Source organism: Nothobranchius furzeri, chromosome 11 (genome assembly GCF_043380555.1).
Source record: "Nothobranchius furzeri strain GRZ-AD chromosome 11, NfurGRZ-RIMD1, whole genome shotgun sequence".
NCBI classification, from domain to species: Eukaryota; Metazoa; Chordata; class Actinopteri; order Cyprinodontiformes; family Nothobranchiidae; genus Nothobranchius; species Nothobranchius furzeri.
The window spans coordinates 39,516,724-39,537,256 of record NC_091751.1 but is presented as its reverse complement, the minus strand read 5'-3'; the positions used below and the strand labels follow the sequence as shown (position 1 = coordinate 39,537,256).

Sequence of the window (20,533 nt, the reverse complement as noted above, 5' to 3'; positions counted from 1 at the left end):
CACCTTCAGAATGAAGAAACACATCATAACTGTGCTTAATTTGAGTTTTGATCGTGATTATTTGATGCAAAATATTGCATAAATATAATACAACAGATGAGATCAAAAAGCTTAAATAATTTTTACATTTGTTTAAACACAGACTTACCGATGCCTACAGCCTAATGCACTTGTGATCGAAATCAGTCAACAGTACAAAATGTCTGTAATAAGCAACACACAGCTGTCAGCTAAGAGGCTTACTGTAGCTGGATGCTGATGAGTCCTAACGTACACAGATGGAAGAGGCTCAAATAAACGACCCTGTGTTGTGATCAAACCTGCTGATATTCTTTTTGTTTGTACTTTAAATTAGAACTCACACACACTTTTCCTTTTATTCTGCTGTTTTAGATCAACAGATGAGGACAGCAGACAGTCTGGTCTGCGGGGACTTGCCGCTCTGTAATGTTTAGACTAGCTCACACAGCAGCGCCGCACCCTTTCAGACAAGTGGGCAGAACTGGTATTTGGATTAGCTAAGCACTAACAGAAAAAGGATTTCCTTTGGTGTTTCTGGGAGTGGTCAGAAAATGTGCTCAGCCTCTAGTGGTTTGCTCCATTATGGCATCTGTTGAATGAGGTCAGACATGGTGCTTTTTTTTTAGGTGTAGTAGGACGTCTCACAGCTGCAGCTTCAACAGCATTCAAGCATGAAAACAGCTGATTCACAGACCACAGTTACTGTACATCAGGCGTAACAATAGCACCAAGTGTTTCTAATATTTCCCCTAGAGCAAATGTCTTTCCCACACAGGGTGACATATTAAATCCACGTTTGTTTCTCCAACATTTCAGACAAGTTTTATTTTACTAATAATGAGCAAAGTGTATACATTAAAAATAACTTTTTTTGTTTCATTAAGCTATCTGTATTAGATTTAAAAGTGCTCCAAAACCTGTGGAAATCTCCTGTGCACAGATTTTATAACTCTAATTCTTTTGTTCTGTTTCACAATACCGTCTAGTTTTGTTGAAAGCTTAAATCAAAGTTGTATAAGATTTCTGCTCATAATAAATGTCATGGTGACCTGAAAGTATAAGATTATGCATTTTTATTGGTAGGAGTGTTCTTGTAGGTGAATATGAATATGTGCTAACATCTTTGGCTAGCTCTCAATCTGCATCATTTATTATTTTCATTGATTGATCATTTGAAATCTCTTGATGAAAACACGCAAGTCACATCCAGCGTACACAGCTCTCTCCTTGGTGGGTTACTTGTGATGCAACAGAGTCTGATAGGTTGGAGTAACACAACAAAAGAATAAATGCTGCACTCAAAAAAGAACACATTTGTCTAGTTTATGAATGGTTTGGGACACTTGCTTTGTGTTGGGGGAGCGCCCTGCGGGGTGACGTCAGTGTGATCCACATCCACAGCAACAGGAGGGGTGAGGCAGACCCGTCACCGCCGCCGCTCATCCACCGGTATCATGGCTTCCTAACCGGAGGGGGAAGTGGCTGAGAGCAAAACAAGGATTTTTTTGTTCAGTGCCCCTGCTCTTAATCCATCACCTGTGATTCGGACAGAGGGGCTTGGCCTCCCAAATCGCCGCCAACGGCCGCCCCTGGGATCCAAGACCTACTTTAATTTTTATCGGTGAATTTCCATTCGGTAGCCGTGGAAGATGGCCGACCCGGCGGAGTGCACCATCAAAGTGATGTGCCGTTTCAGGCCCCTCAATAGCTCCGAGGTGACCAGAGGCGACAAATACATTCCCAAGTTTCAGGGGGAGGATACTATCGTTATTGGGGTGAGTTGTTTAAAACTGAATAGCTGTAGCCGCCTATATTTCACTAATATCTTTGTAACAGTACGCCATTTTTGATTGTCTTGTAGCCATAGCCGTTAGCACCTTAGCTTGTTAGCTAACACTAGCTGGGCTGACCGCTGCGCCGTTCCACTGGCCCTCATCTGCTGCCGACTTCTAGTGATAGGAAACGGCGCATCCCGCTTGACTGTTTTCAACTTGTGGACAGTGATGATTTGAATTACTTTCTCGTTTTAGGAAGTAATTCCACTTGCCGCTGCCATAAACTGTCACTATTCGCAGTTGCCCAGTCATGACTAGCGAGCTGTCATTCAACAATGCCACAAACACCCAAACTGCTACGGGTTAAAATATCGACACGGTCAGTTTGCCAATCCTGCTCACAACTCGCAGCACTATAATTATGGCATCAGTAATTAAGTTGGTGCACATCTGTTGCTGTAAAGCTGTCTGTTATTGTTCGGTTTGAGTTAGCTTGGAGCAAGCTCTGATTTGGCTAACAGGCTAGGCCAGCAGGTTCATTATAGATTAGTCGGTGTTGGACTGAAAAATGGACTACTGTTAGGGCGGGATTCCAAGAGTTTATTTAATTAATGAGTAAATTAAGATTTTAACTCTTTACTACCCTCAAGAGCAAAGTGTTGTGGTCAGAGATAACAATGGATGTTTTATTTTCATCCTTGCCATTAGGAAGCATGTTGTTGCACATATGTACCAAAGTAAAACTAATTTTAAGAACATGTTTTAGTAAAGGTACAAAGATCATGTAGATAATTTATATACATTGGATTTTAGCTCAATTCATTAATGAAGATAAGTTCTTTCCTGCGACAGGGTTACATTTCACGGAAGGGGCGCTTTTTGGGCACAACATCTGTCTTGGCTTTCTGGCTAACTGACCAACTGAACGAACCACTCCAAACTGGGCTGAAGCTGGTTGGGCACATGGGATGTTGTGTTAAAATAAATAGGCTTGCATCAAGGAAAACCTGGCAGGCATTAAAGATCATTTTTATCCTTTGCTATAAAAACAATACATTTAAAGTTGTGTGTAACCCATTTACTGGACGAGTTTGTTCATTTTGGAAGAGTTTAAAAGTTTGCTGTCAACAGTGTAATTAGCTCCCTGGTGATACAGACTAGAGCTTGATAAGCATTAAAAGGCTTTGGCACAATTTCCACCTGAAGAACAGATGGAAAGGCCTTGTCGTGTCTAGTTACTGGCATTTTACTGTTAGAACAAAACATTAGCCCCTAGGTCTGTTAGAAATAATGTGAACATGATACTTTGTCATCCTAGACCAAGAACAGTAAAGAAAAAAAATAGTCGCCTCATCTAACATAAACAACATAGGTTGGGTTTTAGAAACTAAAGCCAGTGGCATATTATATAGATCCATAGTTAAATATTAGTTCAACAAAGCCACAAACGAACATTGACAATTCGGACTTTGGCATCTTTTTAATATGCTTACTCGTGCAAATACAGCTTTGGGAAACTTTACAGGGCCATAGAAACATGCCTTCCTGCTGATTATAACAGAGCTGTTAATATATTTCGTGCCAGAGGGGCTGATTTTAGGTTTGGTGACTTTTCAGTAGCTTCCCTAACAGCAGGCATACTTTCTGTGCCGCTAAGGCGTGGTTGCCTGGTTCAGAGTGCCAGTCATGTTGCCAAAATACCAGCGGACATTATGAGAGACACCAAGAGTAGCGAGTCATCAGCAAGTAGGCCCTAATGTTGCCTCTGCTTTGAGAAGCCTGTAGGTAGCAGCAGCCTTACCCTCGGCCTCATGGGTAATCCCCTTGTTTGCTCTCCTGGTTACCAGCTGTTAACCAATCAGAGAAGACGACTCGGGCACTGGACAATCTCTCGGGGTGGGGAGGGTAATTATTATGACTATGTACTTTGTTTTGCTGATGCTCTCAGCTATAGTGACCTACTCTCATTGTACTATTTATGTGTTTTGATAGAATCCAGGGTGGGGATGTTAAACTGGGACTGAAGCCTCGGCATCATCACTCAGCCGTTAAACGTGTCACCAGCCATCCTGAAGCTTCGGTTTATAGAGTTGTTGTGTTGATGCTCAGCTTTACTACAGCTATTATTTATACCTAACTTTATATTTGAGTACTACTCTTTTCCTCAGTTGCAGTTCATTTAAAAATCTTTATTTTTAATGCCAGAAAAGGCAGATCGACGTGATGGAGGAACTGGTGTCTGTGTTGTTCTAACAAGCTTTGTTTGACTTTGCCGGTGAAGTGTGGGTGTGGAGCTGAATAATTCATGCTGCTGCTGCTTCTCCGTCAGTTGTATGCTAAATATCAGGTTATTGGGCCTTGTTTTATTGTCATGTTTGTGTTTCCTTCCATTATTTTTAAGAATAACTCCAAGTGAGCACAGTACAGATCCAAGGGTGAATAAAAAAAACTCTGCTTCCAAAGGAAAGACATTTTCCATTCATCAAAAGTGAAGCTGATACCAGTGGGGATTATCAGTTATTATCAATACTATGATCTTTAATAATTTAGTTTCGGGGCTCAGTGCAGGCTCATATTCCCATTTGTGCCACAGTCGATGGAAGACTGACTATGAATAATGTTCCAGTTGTAAGGTCATCCATATTTTGCTCTAAAATAACACGTTCATTTTAATCTATTAAATATATAAGGCTCTGAAAGATTAAACAAGTCATAAAATGTCCCCGGTATGAAGGACATCAGTCTCTAAAGCGTTAGCATGATGTTCCAGTCTGCCGCCTTTGAAGGTGTTGTGCTGGAAAAAATCACCTCTTCCTCAAATGTACCTACCTTTTCATCCATTTCGGTGTGGTCAGGTCAGTAGTGACGATCTTTCCTCTAAGCTGATAGATTATGGAACATAAATCAGAACCAGTTATATGTCCTGCTTCAGAATTATATGAATATTCTGAATAACCTTGACTGTCTTACTTCCCCTGTAAATGACCTGTTCATCCAGTAAAATAACGTGTGTGTGTGTGTGTGTGTGTGTGTGTGTGTGTGTGTGTGTGTGTGTGTGTGTGTGTGTGTGTGTGTGTGTGTGTGTGTGTGTGTGTGTGTGTGTGTGTGTGTGTGTGTGTGTGTGTGTGTGTGTGTGTGTGTGTGTGTGTGTGTGTGTGTGAGACAGAACACGGAGGAACAATACCACTGTAATTGCAGTTTTAGACAGTAGTCCAATTAGAACGGAGTTAAGTAATGGGGCCTGTGGCAGCAAACAGTGAGGACTTCAGACCTGCTATTGTTTTCTCACAGCCTCTGGCAGTCAGGGTACTGGCTCGGTGTTCTCCTTCTGGCCAAGGTTAATTGGTAGGATGTTGCTGTGTGGAGTGAATAACCGATATCTGATGATGCTGCTGATCCACACACACGGTCTTCAGGTGTGACTGTTTGTCAGGAGGGCTTGTGAGCTTTGAAGCTGCGGTTTGAAGAAATCTCACTTGTGGAAAGCCACAATGAAGAATTTAAGGTCAGAATGTGACAAATGTGTTTTTTGTGTATTATCGTCCCTGAGCGGGTGAGCACTAATTAGTGGTGCCTTCATAGTGTCCCCAGCTGCCTCTATGCCTGCACAGATGTTAACCCCACTCCGTACAGAAAGTGTTCTGCTTTCATCAGGGTATGTTTGTTTTGCAACCTTGGATATCTGCACTGGAGGGGGCGGCGTTCCTTGTTCACGTTCCATGTTCATACACACAGCTAGAGCCCCACCCGAGATGAGTCAACTGAGACTGCAAACCTCCAAATGCAGCACGTCACCTCAGATGAACCTCAGATTTGCTTGTAACATTAGGTTTATTGCCCCGCACCTTCCTTCTTAACTGCAGCTATTGATCGCTTTCTGGCTTGGAACTTGGAAGTTTTGACAGATCCGAGGGAAACCACAGTCAGCTGTGTCGGACTCGACTGAAGTGGATTGGCTCTTAAATTGATACTAAAAGCTCAGGATCCAATTGAGTTCATTTAAGGAGCTATAAAGAGATGGAGTTATGTAGAAAAACAGAGAAATGTGTCCTGTTGGGATGCTCGTGTGTCAGCGCTTCACTCAGTCATGACTGACCTGTTACGTGTCACCTCATGTTATCATTAAATTGGAGCAACTGTGTCTTAAAATGTGATTTTGAAATCTGTCAGTGAGGTTTTGTAGAGTTGTGGTCCATTTCTGTTTTTGGTTCAGGCTGTTAATCTTGTTTCTGAATTTACCTTCGAGTTACATAATTAGATCATTGTTGTGGACTTGATGCCTGGCCGGCTCTGTTGTTTTCAGAGTCTTTCTGCGTGGATAAATATGGGAAAAGGAAATATATATAGCATAAAAAACTGTGTTTCAAAGTTAACTTTTTTCCACCAAAAGCAGAATTTCTATAGCGTGCAGTGATTTCCACTTTGATTCTATGAAAAACAAAACACCACAAAAACACTGACTTGCAGCTCTGTGAAAATAAAAAAGAAATATTCATGTTAACACCTAAAAATTGTCTTAGCTTAAAATAATACTACATTTAGTGCAAATCATTCATTGTATTGGTGACAACTTCAGTCAGAGAGGATTTCCTAGTTTTCCTTTATTTTGAATTATCACACAGAATTTCAGATTAATGTTTTGCTGAAGACTACATTTCTGATTATTTTTCAGAAGCATTGTTTCCATCAATCTTTGTTTACAGAATGTTTAAATAATATTAGAGCTTGAAAAGTTTAAAACTGCATTTCCTACAAATGATGTTTGTCTGTAGACATGGAAAATAGTCCAAGAACGGTGGGAAAATTGGAAAAACTCAAATTTAAAAGTGTAAACCGTGCAGGAAGCACCCATCATTCGTGTTGTTTGGCTGAAGGAAGTAGCTCCATCAGATCTGTTCACTGAACTATTTTTAGTGAAGTTAGTGTATTTTACAGTAAAAAGTAGCCCCCTCCTCTCCTGTTTGTTCCAGGGGAAACCGTACATGTTTGACAGAGTGTTTCAGTCGAGTACAACACAAGAACAAGTCTACAACGCCTGTGCCCAGAAGATTGTAAAAGGTGAGGCTTCTGTTTTTAATTCTGGTTTTCGGTTTTGAAGGATTTCTCCACTAACTGCCCTCCATCACACAGATGTTCTTGAAGGATACAATGGAACGATTTTTGCTTACGGACAGACGTCTTCTGGTAAAACACACACCATGGAGGTGAGAGCCACTGAGAGACGACTTCTCTTTGGAGTGTTTGATGTAAAATCCTCTTTGTGAATTGTTCCACTGGTCTCTGTTTGCAGGGAAATCTCCATGACACAGATTCAATGGGCATCATCCCCAGGATAGTGCAAGACATCTTCAACTACATCTATGCCATGGATGAAAACCTGGAGTTTCACATCAAAGTAGGTAGAGGGTTTGTTCAGTTTTACCTCAGTTTTCTACCGGCTGTGTAAGCGGAGTGCAAAGTACAGCTAATAGCTGCTATTATACGCAGCGTATTTACCTATTAGCTGACAAGTTTGGTCTAACGACTTCCTCGGAGCAGAGGACTTTAGCGGATCTCCCAGAACAAACATACAAATTAGCTCCATTATAGACGAAGGGCGCGTTTCCACCGGGTGCACAGCGGCTCGGAAGCGTTGTCCTGGGCGCTCTGCTAAATTTGCGCTTCAGGTTGATTTTTTACACGCTACACTTCCAGAACACGCTCAGATCAGACCAGACAGGAAGTCAGACACAGAAGTGTAAAACATCCTGCAGACTTCAAAATAAAAGCCATGTAGAGATAAATAAATAAATAAAGTACACCATAACCTCCCTGGTGGAGGCAAAAACAAAATGAAACCACAGACCTTTTGGATACATGCTGCCGTCTTTCTCTTTGCTTTTTATCGCGGGGATCAGGTTAAATCACACTTCTCCAGTGATGTCATGGTCACGTGGGACCAGATGTATGAAATGCATTTGCTTCTGACACTCATGATGGAAAGGGACGCCGCCTTGAGGTCGTGGGGAAAACGCACAAGTGACGTTATGAGTCTGGTGTGAAACAGCTGTTGTGGTCACACCAGTGGATGAGAAGCAGATCAAACCTTTTATGGACAATGTTGTAAATTTAACTTCACTCAGCTGTTAAATTGAAGTTGAAAATGTTATTTTGATATAAATATACATTTATTTATTTTTTTACATTTGCTGAAAAGGTGATGAAGATGCCAGTTACACAACATGCACCCCGCTGATTCCTGTCTAACCTTTTAGTTCTGCTTTTGTCTGCAGCTTATGATCAAAATAACAAACACTTTAATGGAGATTAAATTGGACTTTATTGCATCTCATTTTATAAATTACTCATTCTATCTGCAGCGCAAACAGCCACGAAGTCATAGTTGAACTCTGTTGGATGGACAAATAATCAGGCTTTTTTTCTCTGTTGCAGGTTTCTTATTTTGAAATCTACTTAGACAAAATCCGAGATCTTTTGGATGGTAAGTGTCTCAGCTGCATCCTCTCAATTCTATCAAACTATGATAACAGGTCAGCCTGTGGGCTGGAGGAAAAATACTTTTTTTTTTCTTGTTATATTTGAAGGTTTTGTTGCTTTAATCATAGATTTCATCCTTTTAGAACTTCATTAGTACAATGCTAAAACTTTCTAGTTGTAATTCATTTTTTTTACCCACTGAGTGGAAGGTTTTATGCATTAAACAATAGATTTAGTTAACCCTAACCTGTATTATTTTCTCAGTGTCAAAGACCAATTTATCGGTGCATGAAGACAAAAACAGAGTGCCCTATGTCAAGGTGGGACCTGCTCTCCTGTCACTTGTCAGAAAACATGTTAAGGTACTAAATAAAGCTTTTTTTCTGCTCTTCTTTTGTTTTTTAAAGGGCTGCACTGAAAGATTTGTCTGCAGCCCAGAGGAAGTCATGGACACGATCGATGAAGGCAAATCTAACAGACACGTAGCGGTCACAAGTAAGATCCTAACCTGAGCTTCACAGAAACCCCACCGGTAGTTCAGCTGCAGAGCTTGACTGTCTGCTCCCCTTCAGACATGAACGAGCACAGCTCCAGGAGTCACAGCATTTTCCTGATCAACGTGAAACAGGAGAACACTCAGACGGAGCAGAAGCTGAGCGGAAAACTTTACCTGGTGGATCTCGCTGGCAGTGAGAAGGTCAGAATCTCAAATACGATGGCTTTACTTTAGTAAACCGTGCAGATTCTGATCTGGATTTATTTTTATTTCTGTGACCTGCAGGTCAGTAAAACCGGCGCAGAAGGAGCCGTGCTGGATGAAGCCAAGAATATCAACAAGTCCCTGTCGTCTCTGGGGAACGTCATCTCAGCGTTGGCTGAAGGATCGGTCAGTAGCTCAGCTCTATAGAGGCACCTATTAGTGTTTAGTGGCTTTTTTGATGTGGCTTTAGTTATTACTGCATGACCTAATGAGCCTAAATCTGTAGATATTCAGCTCATTCTTCCAGCCTGGGGTGGGATTCTTTCACCTTTTTAGATGTAGAATGTTGAAACGACCAGTGACTACGTTTACATGCAGCCAATATCCGGGTTATGATCGGGTTAAGGTCGGTATTCGGGTTTCTGAGTTAATCAGAATAACCCGTTTACAAGCATAAATAGATAGTTACCCCAACTTGCATAACCTGATTTAAATGCGGGTGTTGGGGTAGCGTCAGGACGTATCGACTACGTCAAGACGCAATATGCGTAATTTCCGGTTCTTGTTCCGGTATCCGTGAAAACAACGTTTCCCAGTTCGGAAGAGATAGCGACCGCGTTTGTTTGCGCTTTAGAGCTGGTATTGACCCACCAGCAGACTGATGAAGACAGAGGTTTCCTCGTCACTCCAAAAGTGTGGTGCTGTGCCGCGACTCACCATGTTGCTCCCAACTTGTTGTTTACTTCCGGTGTTCTGACGCATACAAGACGTCTCGCTACTCAAAAGACCAAGATTCCTTGCGAACAGAGCATGCGCAGAACACACACTTTGACGGGGATATCCCGATATGCGTTTACACGACCAAACATTCGGGTTAGAAAAGGGTTACCCCAGGTGTAGTAACCGGGTTTTTAAAAACCCGGTTATGAGCATATCCGGGTTTTGGCGGTGTTTACATGGCCGTGCGGAACCGGGTTATTGTGAATATTCGGGTTTTAAAAGGGTTACTGGCTGCATGTAAACGCACTCATTGATGCAGCAGGATAAGAATCGTCTATTTACCAGCTGCTTACCCAGCTTGTTTCTGCATGATGTTCTCCTGGTTTCTTAGCGATGACATCATAGAGATCTACGGGTCTTTTGTTTTTCAGAAATAACTTGATAAAAACTTCCCTTGGAGCTACGTCTCTCCAGCTTTTCCTTCTAATTTCACCCTTTTCACTTTGATCAAATGTTGGTTTGTTCTTCGGCTCATTTGCTCTGCAAACAACGTGCGGCGGACAGCTGCTGCTGTATTTATGGTGCGGTAAAACAAATTAGCTATTGTCCAAAGATGCCTCATTCCTATCAGAGCGTAATAGTTGGTGAAGAATAAAAGCATCTGGCTGCGGCTTAGCCGTAGCAGTAATAATCCTGTGGCGGTTATTATTTACCTGAAGGATACTTTTACTGAACTTGTGAGGACTGGAACAGGTTTGGGACAGCAGGAGCGTTTGGTTCATTCTTTTGAACTTTGGTAAAATAAATCTTCCTCATTTTAATAGTAATTCTTCAGTGTTTAATGTTTGCAGGCCTACATCCCCTACCGAGACAGCAAGATGACCCGGATCCTGCAGGACTCGCTGGGTGGTAACTGTCGAACAACCATTGTCATCTGCTGCTCTCCTTCCTCTTATAATGAGGCTGAAACCAAATCCACCCTGATGTTCGGCCAAAGGTTCGTAGAAACGGGGCTTTAGTCACACAAAGGTGACTGAATATAGAGTAAAAACACGTTTTGTTTGTTGTTTTAGTCATAGAAGAAATATTTCACTAACTATTAGGGCTGCACGATATTAGGAAAACCTGCGATATTCGATAACAGTGCTTAATATTGCGATATCAATATTACTCACGATAAATGAACAAATACTAAAGTATGCAGTGTTGATGTCGTCTGCTCTGGGTTCAAAGCAAACAAAAACTAATGCATGAATTCCATTACAACATAGCATTTTTATTGCAAAAATATGCAGCTGCACCTGCTACTGTATTAGCAGCAAAACAACAAACTGCATGCATGCAGTTTCTCAGTGACTTTAAAACATCACCTCCACCATAAAACTTTTTCTGATGCTCCAAATACAGAAAAACATCCCTTACCAGGGTTTTTTGAATAAATAAATAAAATCTGAACATAAGTTTAAATGTTAAATAATAGTTAACATCACTTAAATGCAACAGCACATTCTCTCATTGCTACTGAACATTTTCTCCACTTATGTGGTTATGATATAAGGCTGTTGCTGCAATTGGGAAGTGATCTGTGCTGGGCCAAACTAGGAGAATATTAAGATTTTTTGAGGGAAAGAGAAAAACAATTGTCTACCTTTCAGAAGAGGAACTGGCAAAAAACTACATGGAAAATATGTGAAAACGTTTGTTTTTAACCCCAAATTGAACAAGTTTACCTAGATCTTAAAAAGCAGCTCAGATGATGAAACTGCAACTATGATTCTGATAACAAGCTAACAAATTGAACTAGCCCCTCTTAAGATAACTGGCTAGCAGAGCTTCTGACTGACGATTTGCTGCTGCACATAAACTAACTATCCTGATTAAGAAGGTTATAAAAGCTCATAAATGAAAAATCACTTTGATGTGTGGGGGAACTTTTCCAGGCCCTCTTTAGCAGGGTGGGACTGGGAGGAGAGTGCTGTAGCCTTTTAGCTGGAAGCTAACCGGAGCCTGGGGCTAACGGTGGGTTGGTTCACCGGCACGTGTCGGAGTCAGCCCGGTTATTATCAGCTGCTTAACGACACCAAGCGGACTCACGTTCACGTTTGAAAGCAGCGCTGAATCCAGAAACCTCAGCACAGAGTGCGTTCATTAATCTGAGCCAGCATGACGAACAAGGGAACGGCACCGCTAATGTTCGGGTGTTGCTTTCCATCCTAAGGGTCTACGTAGGGGGCGGGCGTATTACGTGAACGGACCCATCTGATTGGCCGCATATCAGATGGACTACATTTGATTGGTCAAATAATACTTCCTCGTAAAAAACTGAGCTGGTTTACAAAAAGTTGATGTATGACACAGATGGAAATGTTGAACCAAACATTTATCGCTGTTTTTGACGTGCTTTGCGATGGGCCTATCACACGTCCTGTTATCCCGATGACAATCATTTTTCGATATATTGTGCAGCCCTACTAAATATACACTTAAGAAGATTTTGAACATTTCTTAACTTGTGATTTACCAAAATATCTCCTTGGATTTATTCCACTTGGATGATTTCTGTTTCCCACTTCCAGAGCAAAGACCATCAAGAACACAGTGACGGTGAACATCGAGCTGACAGCAGAGCAGTGGAAGCAGAAGTATGAGAGGGAGAAGGAGAAGAACAAGACTCTGAGGAACACCGTCACCTGGCTGGAGAACGAGCTCAACCGCTGGAGGAACGGTGAGGCAGAACCGGCCGTAGACCCGGTTCCGCCTGAGTTGTTTCTACCTACTGACCGTGTGCCTTCTCGCCTCAGGTGAGAGTGTGCCGGTGGAGGAGCAGTTTGACAAGGAGAAGGCCAACGCTGAGGTGTTGGCTCTGGACAACATTCTCAACGACAAGCCGGCGTCCACGCCTAACGTTCCTGGGGTTCGCCTCACGGACGTGGAGAAGGACAAGTGTGAGGCGGAGCTGGGGAAGCTTTACAAACAGCTGGATGATAAGGTGAGTGAGAGCGGGTTAGGATAAATGTGTGTGAGCTACGCTTTACTGCTCTGCTCTGCTGGGGAAACAAAGGAAGTGGAACGAGTTCTGGCTTGTGACGAATGTTAAAATCATCAAATGCATCCATTGTTGGTGTTTTGCTTTGCTGCTTCTTTTACTTCACTACCGTTTTGATTGTTGAGCTCTTAAATTATCTTTAAAGGTGTGTTTTAGTCATTTATTCAGTACATTTGTAGCGTTTTCTAGTGGAAGTCGATGCCTCGTGTGTCATAAAAAAAGCTATGATGCCCCTGTTCTGAGATGCAGAATTATTATCAATGATTTGCACACACCTCGCTTCTGATTGGCTAACAGAACTCATTCAGCCATGTAGCAAGTCACCATCACAAATACACTCTCTGCTCTCTTTTTGCTGCAAAAAATTAAAAAAAGCCATCCTGTGTGCAACTGCAAGCCACGATGGGCAAAGCCATGAATGCAAATTCAGTGTGACATCACAGTGTGAGGATTTTCAAATCCTAACATTTCACTGTCTTTTCTATCAGAAGCTAATGCAGGAGATAGGTGTAGGAGACCGTTTTCATCTTCAGCCTGCATGAAACACTCTGAGTGACTGATTATATTCAGAAATAATCATTAAAAATGTTTTTCAGTCAACCACATCTTTAAAAGTCAGCATTTATCTGAAGTTCAGCATCGACTATAAAGTCTGAGGAGCCTCAAACACCGGAGTCTAATTGATGCCTGTGTGCAACAGTACACAAATCCTTTAACCTCCTCAAGCTCCTGAGTAAATGGATTGTTTCCTTCCTATTATTTCTTTAATGAACGTGGAGCAACGTAATTTCCTCTTCTAACAAACCTTATTTTTAGCAGCTTCTCAAACCAATATTCCTGCTTTAATAAATGCTTTTGTTGTGTCTGGTCTTACGAACTCTAGGACGATGAAATCAACCAGCAGAGCCAGCTGGTGGAGAAGCTGAAGCAGCAGATGCTGGATCAGGAGGAGGTGAGTACTGGGGGTGCAGACGGTGAACACGGTGAAGTTTCACAGATGTTGGCCAACGTTAAGAAGCTGTCGGAGCTTTAAACTGAGCTCACTGACCAGCTGGGTTATAGCTGCAGGTTGCTTAATAACTGAGATCAGGAGGACAAAGTTGGGTCGTTCATATTTGAATTTAAACAAACATCTAATGATCTTCTTCATTCCTGCCCGCTCATTTAGCTCCTAGCGTCCTCCCGACGAGATCACGAGAACCTCCAGGCTGAGCTGAATCGCCTTCAGGCTGAAAACGAGGCATCGAAGGAAGAAGTGAAGGAGGTGCTGCAGGCCCTGGAGGAGCTGGCCGTTAACTACGACCAGAAAAGCCAGGAGGTGGAGGATAAGACCAAGGAGTTTGAGAGCATCAGCGAGGAGCTTAGCCAAAAATCGGTGCGTTGGGGCGGATTTCTGGTTTTTGATTAGTAAGATTTGTGTTCGATGATCATTTTAATGGTGATCCAGCACATCTTCTCTCTGCTGATAAAACCGTAACATGAAGCTTTTTATCTCCGCATGTGGATTCATCTTTTTTTGTTTTGTGCTTTTTCCAACTCGACATCAAAAAAGTTGATTTCATGTAGCTAAAAAGTACAGCATAAAACAGACTTTTATTTTGAAATTTCGCCAGATTTATCAGGTCAAACACCAGATGGGTGTGAGGATTATGTTTTGTTGCTGTTGGGGAGGAGCCAATAACAAACTTGTGTCTCTTTTTCGTTGCAGTCCATCTTGTCTTCCCTGGACTCAGAGCTCCAGAAGCTGAAGGAAATGTCCAACCACCAGAAGAAGAGGGTGACTGAGATGATGTCATCACTGCTGAAAGACTTGGCCGAGATCGGTATCGCTGTGGGCAGCAACGATATTAAGGTACCAGGAGGGTTTCTACAGGTTCTCGCCTGCCCTGGTTTCCCCGTCCTGCCCAGCGTTGACATCACTCTCGTGTGTGTTGCTTTTGTAGCAGCACGAGGGCGGCAGTGGCCTGATAGACGAGGAGTTCACGGTGGCTCGTCTCTACATCAGCAAGTTGAAGTCAGAGGTGAAAACGATGGTGAAACGCTGCAAGCAGCTGGAGAGCATCCAGTCAGACAGCAACAAGAAGATGGACGAAAACGAGAAAGAGCTGGCCGCCTGCCAGCTGCGCATCTCTCAGGTTAATAAAACCAGCTGAGTCATGCACCGTTTAGATTTCTCCTGTCAGTGTTCAAATGCTGAGATGTCAGTGTTCAAATGCTGAGAAGTGATTCTTCCATTTTTCCACAGCACGAGGCTAAAATCAAGTCCCTGACCGAGTATCTTCAGAATGTGGAGCAGAAGAAGAGGCAGCTGGAGGAGAATGTGGACTCTCTGAATGAGGAGCTAGTAAAACTTAGCGCTCAGGGTACGCCACTACAGCCTGGGGCTCACAGAAGACCAATGCGCCACGCCGTCTCACGCCCACGTCATTTTAAATAGAAGCCGTTATAGTTACTGAGAGTGGCAAAACTGGGAGCGCAACGCCACGTCCTAGAAATGCAGGTCCGCGCTGAGGTGCTGAAGATAAGCGCCAGTGCTATGTCAAGCAGCGTGGCTGTTTACAGCGTTGTGGAGTACTTTACAACAGACATTACGACGCTGAACGGCTTTACGGCACAAACCCAACTGCAGTATTGATAACTTTAAAGAGCAAGTCACCCCCAAATCAACAAATTTTTTGCTGATAAACTATATAAATGAGTGTCTAGTCATGCTATAGACACGTGTAGTCAATAATTTGATACTTTTAACGCATCTTAGCTCAAATTTAAATATTCTGCCTAAAACTGTCAATGCTACGCCGCTGTCTGGTAAAAACTGCACTACATTTGAATTTAAATCTGCCACCGCTATTGGCTAAGAGGTACACAATGATGTTAGTTGGTACATTATGATGTCACAATGCTTTGTGAGCCTGTGTATGTATTTGTTAGCGGCTCCGCCCTCTCGGTCTGCCAGGCAACAGCATTTGTTGCGTTTTTCAAACATGAAGTGGGAGTGGAGTAATACTCTGGTAGGGGGTGACTTGCACTTTAAAGTACTATTGATCTTAAAATTTTCTAATGAATAGTGTACTTACCCAAGTCTGATCACACATAATCAAGAGCCACTATCTGCTTCCTGTTCTCAAGTCCGTGTGGTGACTATCGCACAACTTTCCTAGAAGCGCAGCGCTTCCTGTGTGACCATTTGATTTCCCAAAACTGTGGCGCAGCACATCTGTCTTCTGGGTGCCCCAGGCTTAAGAGCCTCTGGTTTCACTGGAGTTCCAAAAAACAAGCTTTTCCATACGGAAAAGTTTTGTTTTTGTGTCCATCATCTAACAGGTGACTCCATGTTTGTGTTGACAGAAAAAGTTCATGCTATGGAGAAAGAGAATGAGATCCAGACGGCCAACGAAGTCAAGGTTTGTCTTCATTAAACAAACACAAACAACCCTTATGCATCCAGTCTAGTAACACAGAAGGAAGTAATAACACTGGATGTTGTCCCTAACCCTTCAGGAAGCAGTGGAGAAGCAGATCCACTCCCATCGGGAAGCCCACCAGAAACAGATCAGCAGCCTGAGAGACGAGCTGGACAACAAGGAGAAACTCATCACCGATCTGCAGGAGTAAGATCATCTGCTGCTACTGTTGGCGCTGAAGCTCTGCTCTGAAACTGTTTCGATCCTGATCATTTATCCCTGTGTTTTGGTTCCCCCAGTTTGAACCAGAAGATCATGCTGGAGCACGAGAGACTCAAGGTGGAGCACGAGAAACTCAAGTCCACTGACCAGGAGAAGAGCCGCAAACTGCACGAGCTAACGTAGGTTTCAGACGCACGCGTGGTCGCACCTCTGGTTCCCTCATGAGAGGAGCTAAACGTGTTTGTTTTTCAGGGTGATGCAGGACAGAAGGGAGCAGGCCCGACAGGACCTGAAGGGTCTGGAGGAGACGGTGGTGAGTTCGCCCAAACGGATTTAGCTCTAAAGTCACTTAGAGGTGGAAGTGTCCTAACACCTGGTGGATGTGTGACTTATCTGTGATAAATAGATCAGTAAACTAAATGAACACATGCTGAGTTATTTCCGGTGAACAGAGCCCGTTTCTATGGCAACAAAACATTTCCTTCTATGACTTTGCCACTTTAAACGTGATCTAAGCTGTTATTTAAAAAACACTGGTTTGTTTTGCATTTCAGGCCAAAGAGCTGCAGACTCTGCACAATCTGAGGAAACTCTTTGTTCAGGACCTGGCCACCAGAGTTAAAAAGGTGAGCTATTTGATTACATAGAAGCATAATCTGCTGACTCGTCACTAATATTAAAGAATAAGCTGTAATAATGTGTGTTATTAAGTCCTGCTTGTGTTTTCTTTGGTGCAGAGTGCAGAGATGGACTCGGACGACACTGGAGGCAGCGCCGCGCAGAAACAGAAGATCTCCTTTCTTGAGAACAATCTTGAACAGCTCACCAAGGTTCACAAACAGGTGGGAGTCAAATCGGTTGTCATGGTTACGGTTTCCTCCTGGCGCCTCTTTTCCATGCTGTTTTATTTATGCTGTTTACTCCTGCCTTCACGTGACTCTCGTTCCTCATGAGTACCGGTAAGTCTTTTTCAACACGACGCTCCCATTTCCACAGCTGGTTCGTGATAATGCAGACCTTCGCTGTGAACTTCCGAAACTGGAAAAGCGTCTTCGTGCTACGGCTGAGCGGGTCAAGGCCTTGGAATCTGCACTGAAGGAAGCCAAGGAGAACGCCGCCCGCGACCGCAAGCGCTACCAGCAGGAGGTGGATCGCATCAAGGAGGCCGTCAGAGCCAAGAACATGGCCAGGAGGGGCCACTCGGCTCAGATCGGTGAGTGGGACACGTCCAGGACCATTTCTGTCCCTTAGAGGACATAATACTCGTTTTATCAGTTGGATGGATGGATGGATCAGGATCCAGTCATTAAAGAGCAAGTAACGCCTAAATTAACTTTTTTTGCTGATAACGTGTATAGATGAGTGTCTGTACACACATGCGTGCTGTACACACATGTAATCATTATTGTGGCAGTTTACTGCAACTTACTCTAAATTTAATATTTCAGCCCAAAACCATAATTCTATCTCCATCTTCAGGTTAAAACTCTGCTCCACCTTTATGTAGCACCAGCTGTGGCTGATGGCTAAGCTAAAAAACGTGATGTTGTCAGCAAAGTACTACGTGGCTGCACCGCACTGGTCTCCAGGTGAGGCAGCCACACCTCCACCTAGCTCAGCAACTCACCTGCCGATATGACACGCTGGCTCTCGGAGCCACTCACCTCCTTGAAAAAATATGCCCTCCTCCCCTTTTCATCTAATGATCGTGGTGAACAGGAAATCCTCCGGAATGCTGCAGATTCTGTGTCTGCTTTTGTCCTGAGCGGTAAGTCTTGTGTGAGTGTGTGCGTATGCACGCGCTCGTTAACGACTCGTTTTTAGATAGAGAAACTCCGACAGCACACGCGGGGGGGTTGAGAGTGGTTTGTTCTACCACTGCCTCAGTGCCGCTCTCTCGGTCCGCCAGGCGACACCTCTTTCGGAAGCGTTTTCCTAACAGGAAGTGTGGATTAAATACGTCTCCACCCAGGCATTGACCCTCACTTTAAGAACGGGTCATTCACATTTATTGAATGAGATTCTCCAGGGTTTTACGTTTCCCAGTTGGAAAAAAAAAGTAGTTTTGCACAAAACGTTTATTTGTTTGTTGCCATCCATATGTGAAGAGCGCTTAGAGCAATATGGCTGAAAATGTCTCCTACCCCACCTCTCAGCCCGTTCCTCACTGAGCTGCAGCAGAAAATGAACAATGTTCCATTTTGTCTCCAACAGCCAAACCCATCCGGCCTGGACAGCAGCCTGTGGCGTCGCCCACCCACCCAAACATCAATCGCAGTGGGGGGGGCTTCTACCAGAACAGCCAGACGGTGTCTATCAGGGGAGGGGGCAGCAAGCCTGACAAGAAGTGAGCAGAACAGAAACGTGGGACTGAATCGGACCCAGAAAAGGTTTTTTTTGACAGAATCCTCATTCCTTTGTTGTTTCTGTGATTCCCAGCTGAGCAGCAGCCGAGCAGAAGAATGACACCACAGAAGAAGAAGCCAACCACGCACCCACCCACCTAAACGACCCGTCATTCCATTACAGCAACAGGCTCCTGCTTGCAGCTCTGGAGACATGAAGGAGTTTCTGATTATAAATATAAATGTATAATAAATGACCCCGGCCTGTACAGCTCCGGCCCCCAGCCCCTTCCCCTCCCCAGCTTCTCCACACCAGTTATCGTTCTCTTACGGGATGAAAACAGAAAAGAGCTCATTTTAATTTACAAAATGCAGAATAAGCCTCGTGGAACCAAACGCAGTCCTGAGCGCAACCTCTGCCAGCGAAGCTGCGCCATTCGAATGTGCGGCTTCGGTTTCGTGTCTGTTTTGCACAGTCCGTCGTCATCCGTCGTCTTTGTGCGAATAGTTCTGCGCTGTGCCAAGATGAATGTAACGGTAGCAAGAACCCGAAAAAAATGTACAAGAACACAACAAAAAGACCAAAAAACAGAGAAGAGACAGGACATCGCTCTAACTTCTGTACATTTCATTATTATAACTCTTATTATCGGTTCTTAACCACACTTTTCTCTGGGTAGATTTTACATGCTTCTTAAAAAAAAAACTAGAAAAGAAACCCAAACTATAAAGTTGTGACTTCTGTAGAAGGCGTTGAGCACGACTGTTGTGTCCAGACTCGTTGTACAGATGTGAACGTGGCGCCGCTGCAGAAAAGCAGCAGGGCGTGGCTGAAAAGAAGGATTGCAGAAGCCCGGACTGCGTGCTGTAGATGTATTTAATGAGATACCTGTGGAGGTTGGTTGTTTTTATCTTTAAGTTAAACTTGTTCTGAGTGGCTTGGTGGGAAGGAATGTTGAAGGGAAAGAGGAGAACGATCCGGTTAACACAACCAAACTTCCACCTTTTAGCTGAGGAGGCTAAGTTGCTACTTGTACTGTTTTAAGTGGTGAACAATGCTGTGTTAATAGATGCTATTTATATCTCACTGCACATTGGAGCACACAGACTGAGACGGTCCTCTCCCAGCTGGGTCCCCCATCTCTCGTCTCACATATCCAGGACCTTTGAGTTTCAAACCCCCGCCGCCCCATTTGTGTCAGGAATTCTGTTGAATTCTGTTCCAGGGTGCCTCGTTTCTTCTTTATTCTCCCTCCTGCATCGTTGTTTTTGTTTTCTTAGCTCTAGGACCGGCATTACGCTGGGTTTCGTGTGCTCTCTGATTGTACTATCGATGGTGTCGTTTTTTTGTCTGACGAGTGGGGTTGGATCAGACCCTCGCTGCTGACCAGCCAGTCAGGGATAGCAGGGTCTAAAATTGCACGCTAATCTTCTGCCGTGGCGTGGAAGAAGGGTTTATTTAACTAAATCTAGTCGGGGGCTATAGGATTTGTTTTGTTTTACCATTTTTCTTCTTATTTCCCAACACATCTTTTGTTTTTCACCCTGTGAAGCCCCAGTTTGGTGACGAGAAAGCTTATTGTGACTGTAACCCCAGCATGAAAACTCTAACATCCTGTAAAAGTGCAATAATCTGTAAGATACACTGTTGGCGGGCACTCATCCTGCCACGCCTCCTCTCTGTTATCTCACTGAAGGCTTCTTTCATCACTCTTTCTGAAAAGTTGAAACACAAAACACCTTTTCTTCCTTCTTCAATACAAACAGTAAAAAAAAAGCTTCTGTAGAAGACTGAGTTTTAGGATAAAGCTCTTTTGGAAAGA

At 43.4% G+C, this 20,533-nt stretch overlaps 1 protein-coding gene across 1 annotated transcript; it reads left to right on the top strand.

Moving 5' to 3' along the window:
* Window positions 1-1,463: 1,463 nt before the first annotated feature.
* Window positions 1,464-19,037, top strand: LOC107383446 (kinesin-1 heavy chain). The gene is made up of 26 exons (XM_015956062.3): window positions 1,464-1,796; window positions 6,767-6,854; window positions 6,927-7,000; window positions 7,087-7,191; window positions 8,229-8,277; window positions 8,538-8,593; window positions 8,681-8,768; window positions 8,846-8,970; window positions 9,055-9,159; window positions 10,545-10,690; window positions 12,270-12,418; window positions 12,495-12,682; window positions 13,623-13,691; window positions 13,908-14,114; window positions 14,448-14,591; window positions 14,683-14,874; window positions 14,985-15,102; window positions 16,088-16,143; window positions 16,241-16,350; window positions 16,443-16,544; window positions 16,618-16,678; window positions 16,920-16,991; window positions 17,103-17,207; window positions 17,362-17,578; window positions 18,580-18,712; window positions 18,805-19,037. The coding sequence occupies exons 1-26, from the start codon at window positions 1,671-1,673 to the stop codon at window positions 18,806-18,808; spliced, it is 2,889 nt and encodes a 962-aa protein (XP_015811548.1). The 5' UTR covers window positions 1,464-1,670; the 3' UTR covers window positions 18,809-19,037.
* The last annotated feature ends 1,496 nt before the right edge of the window (window positions 19,038-20,533 follow it).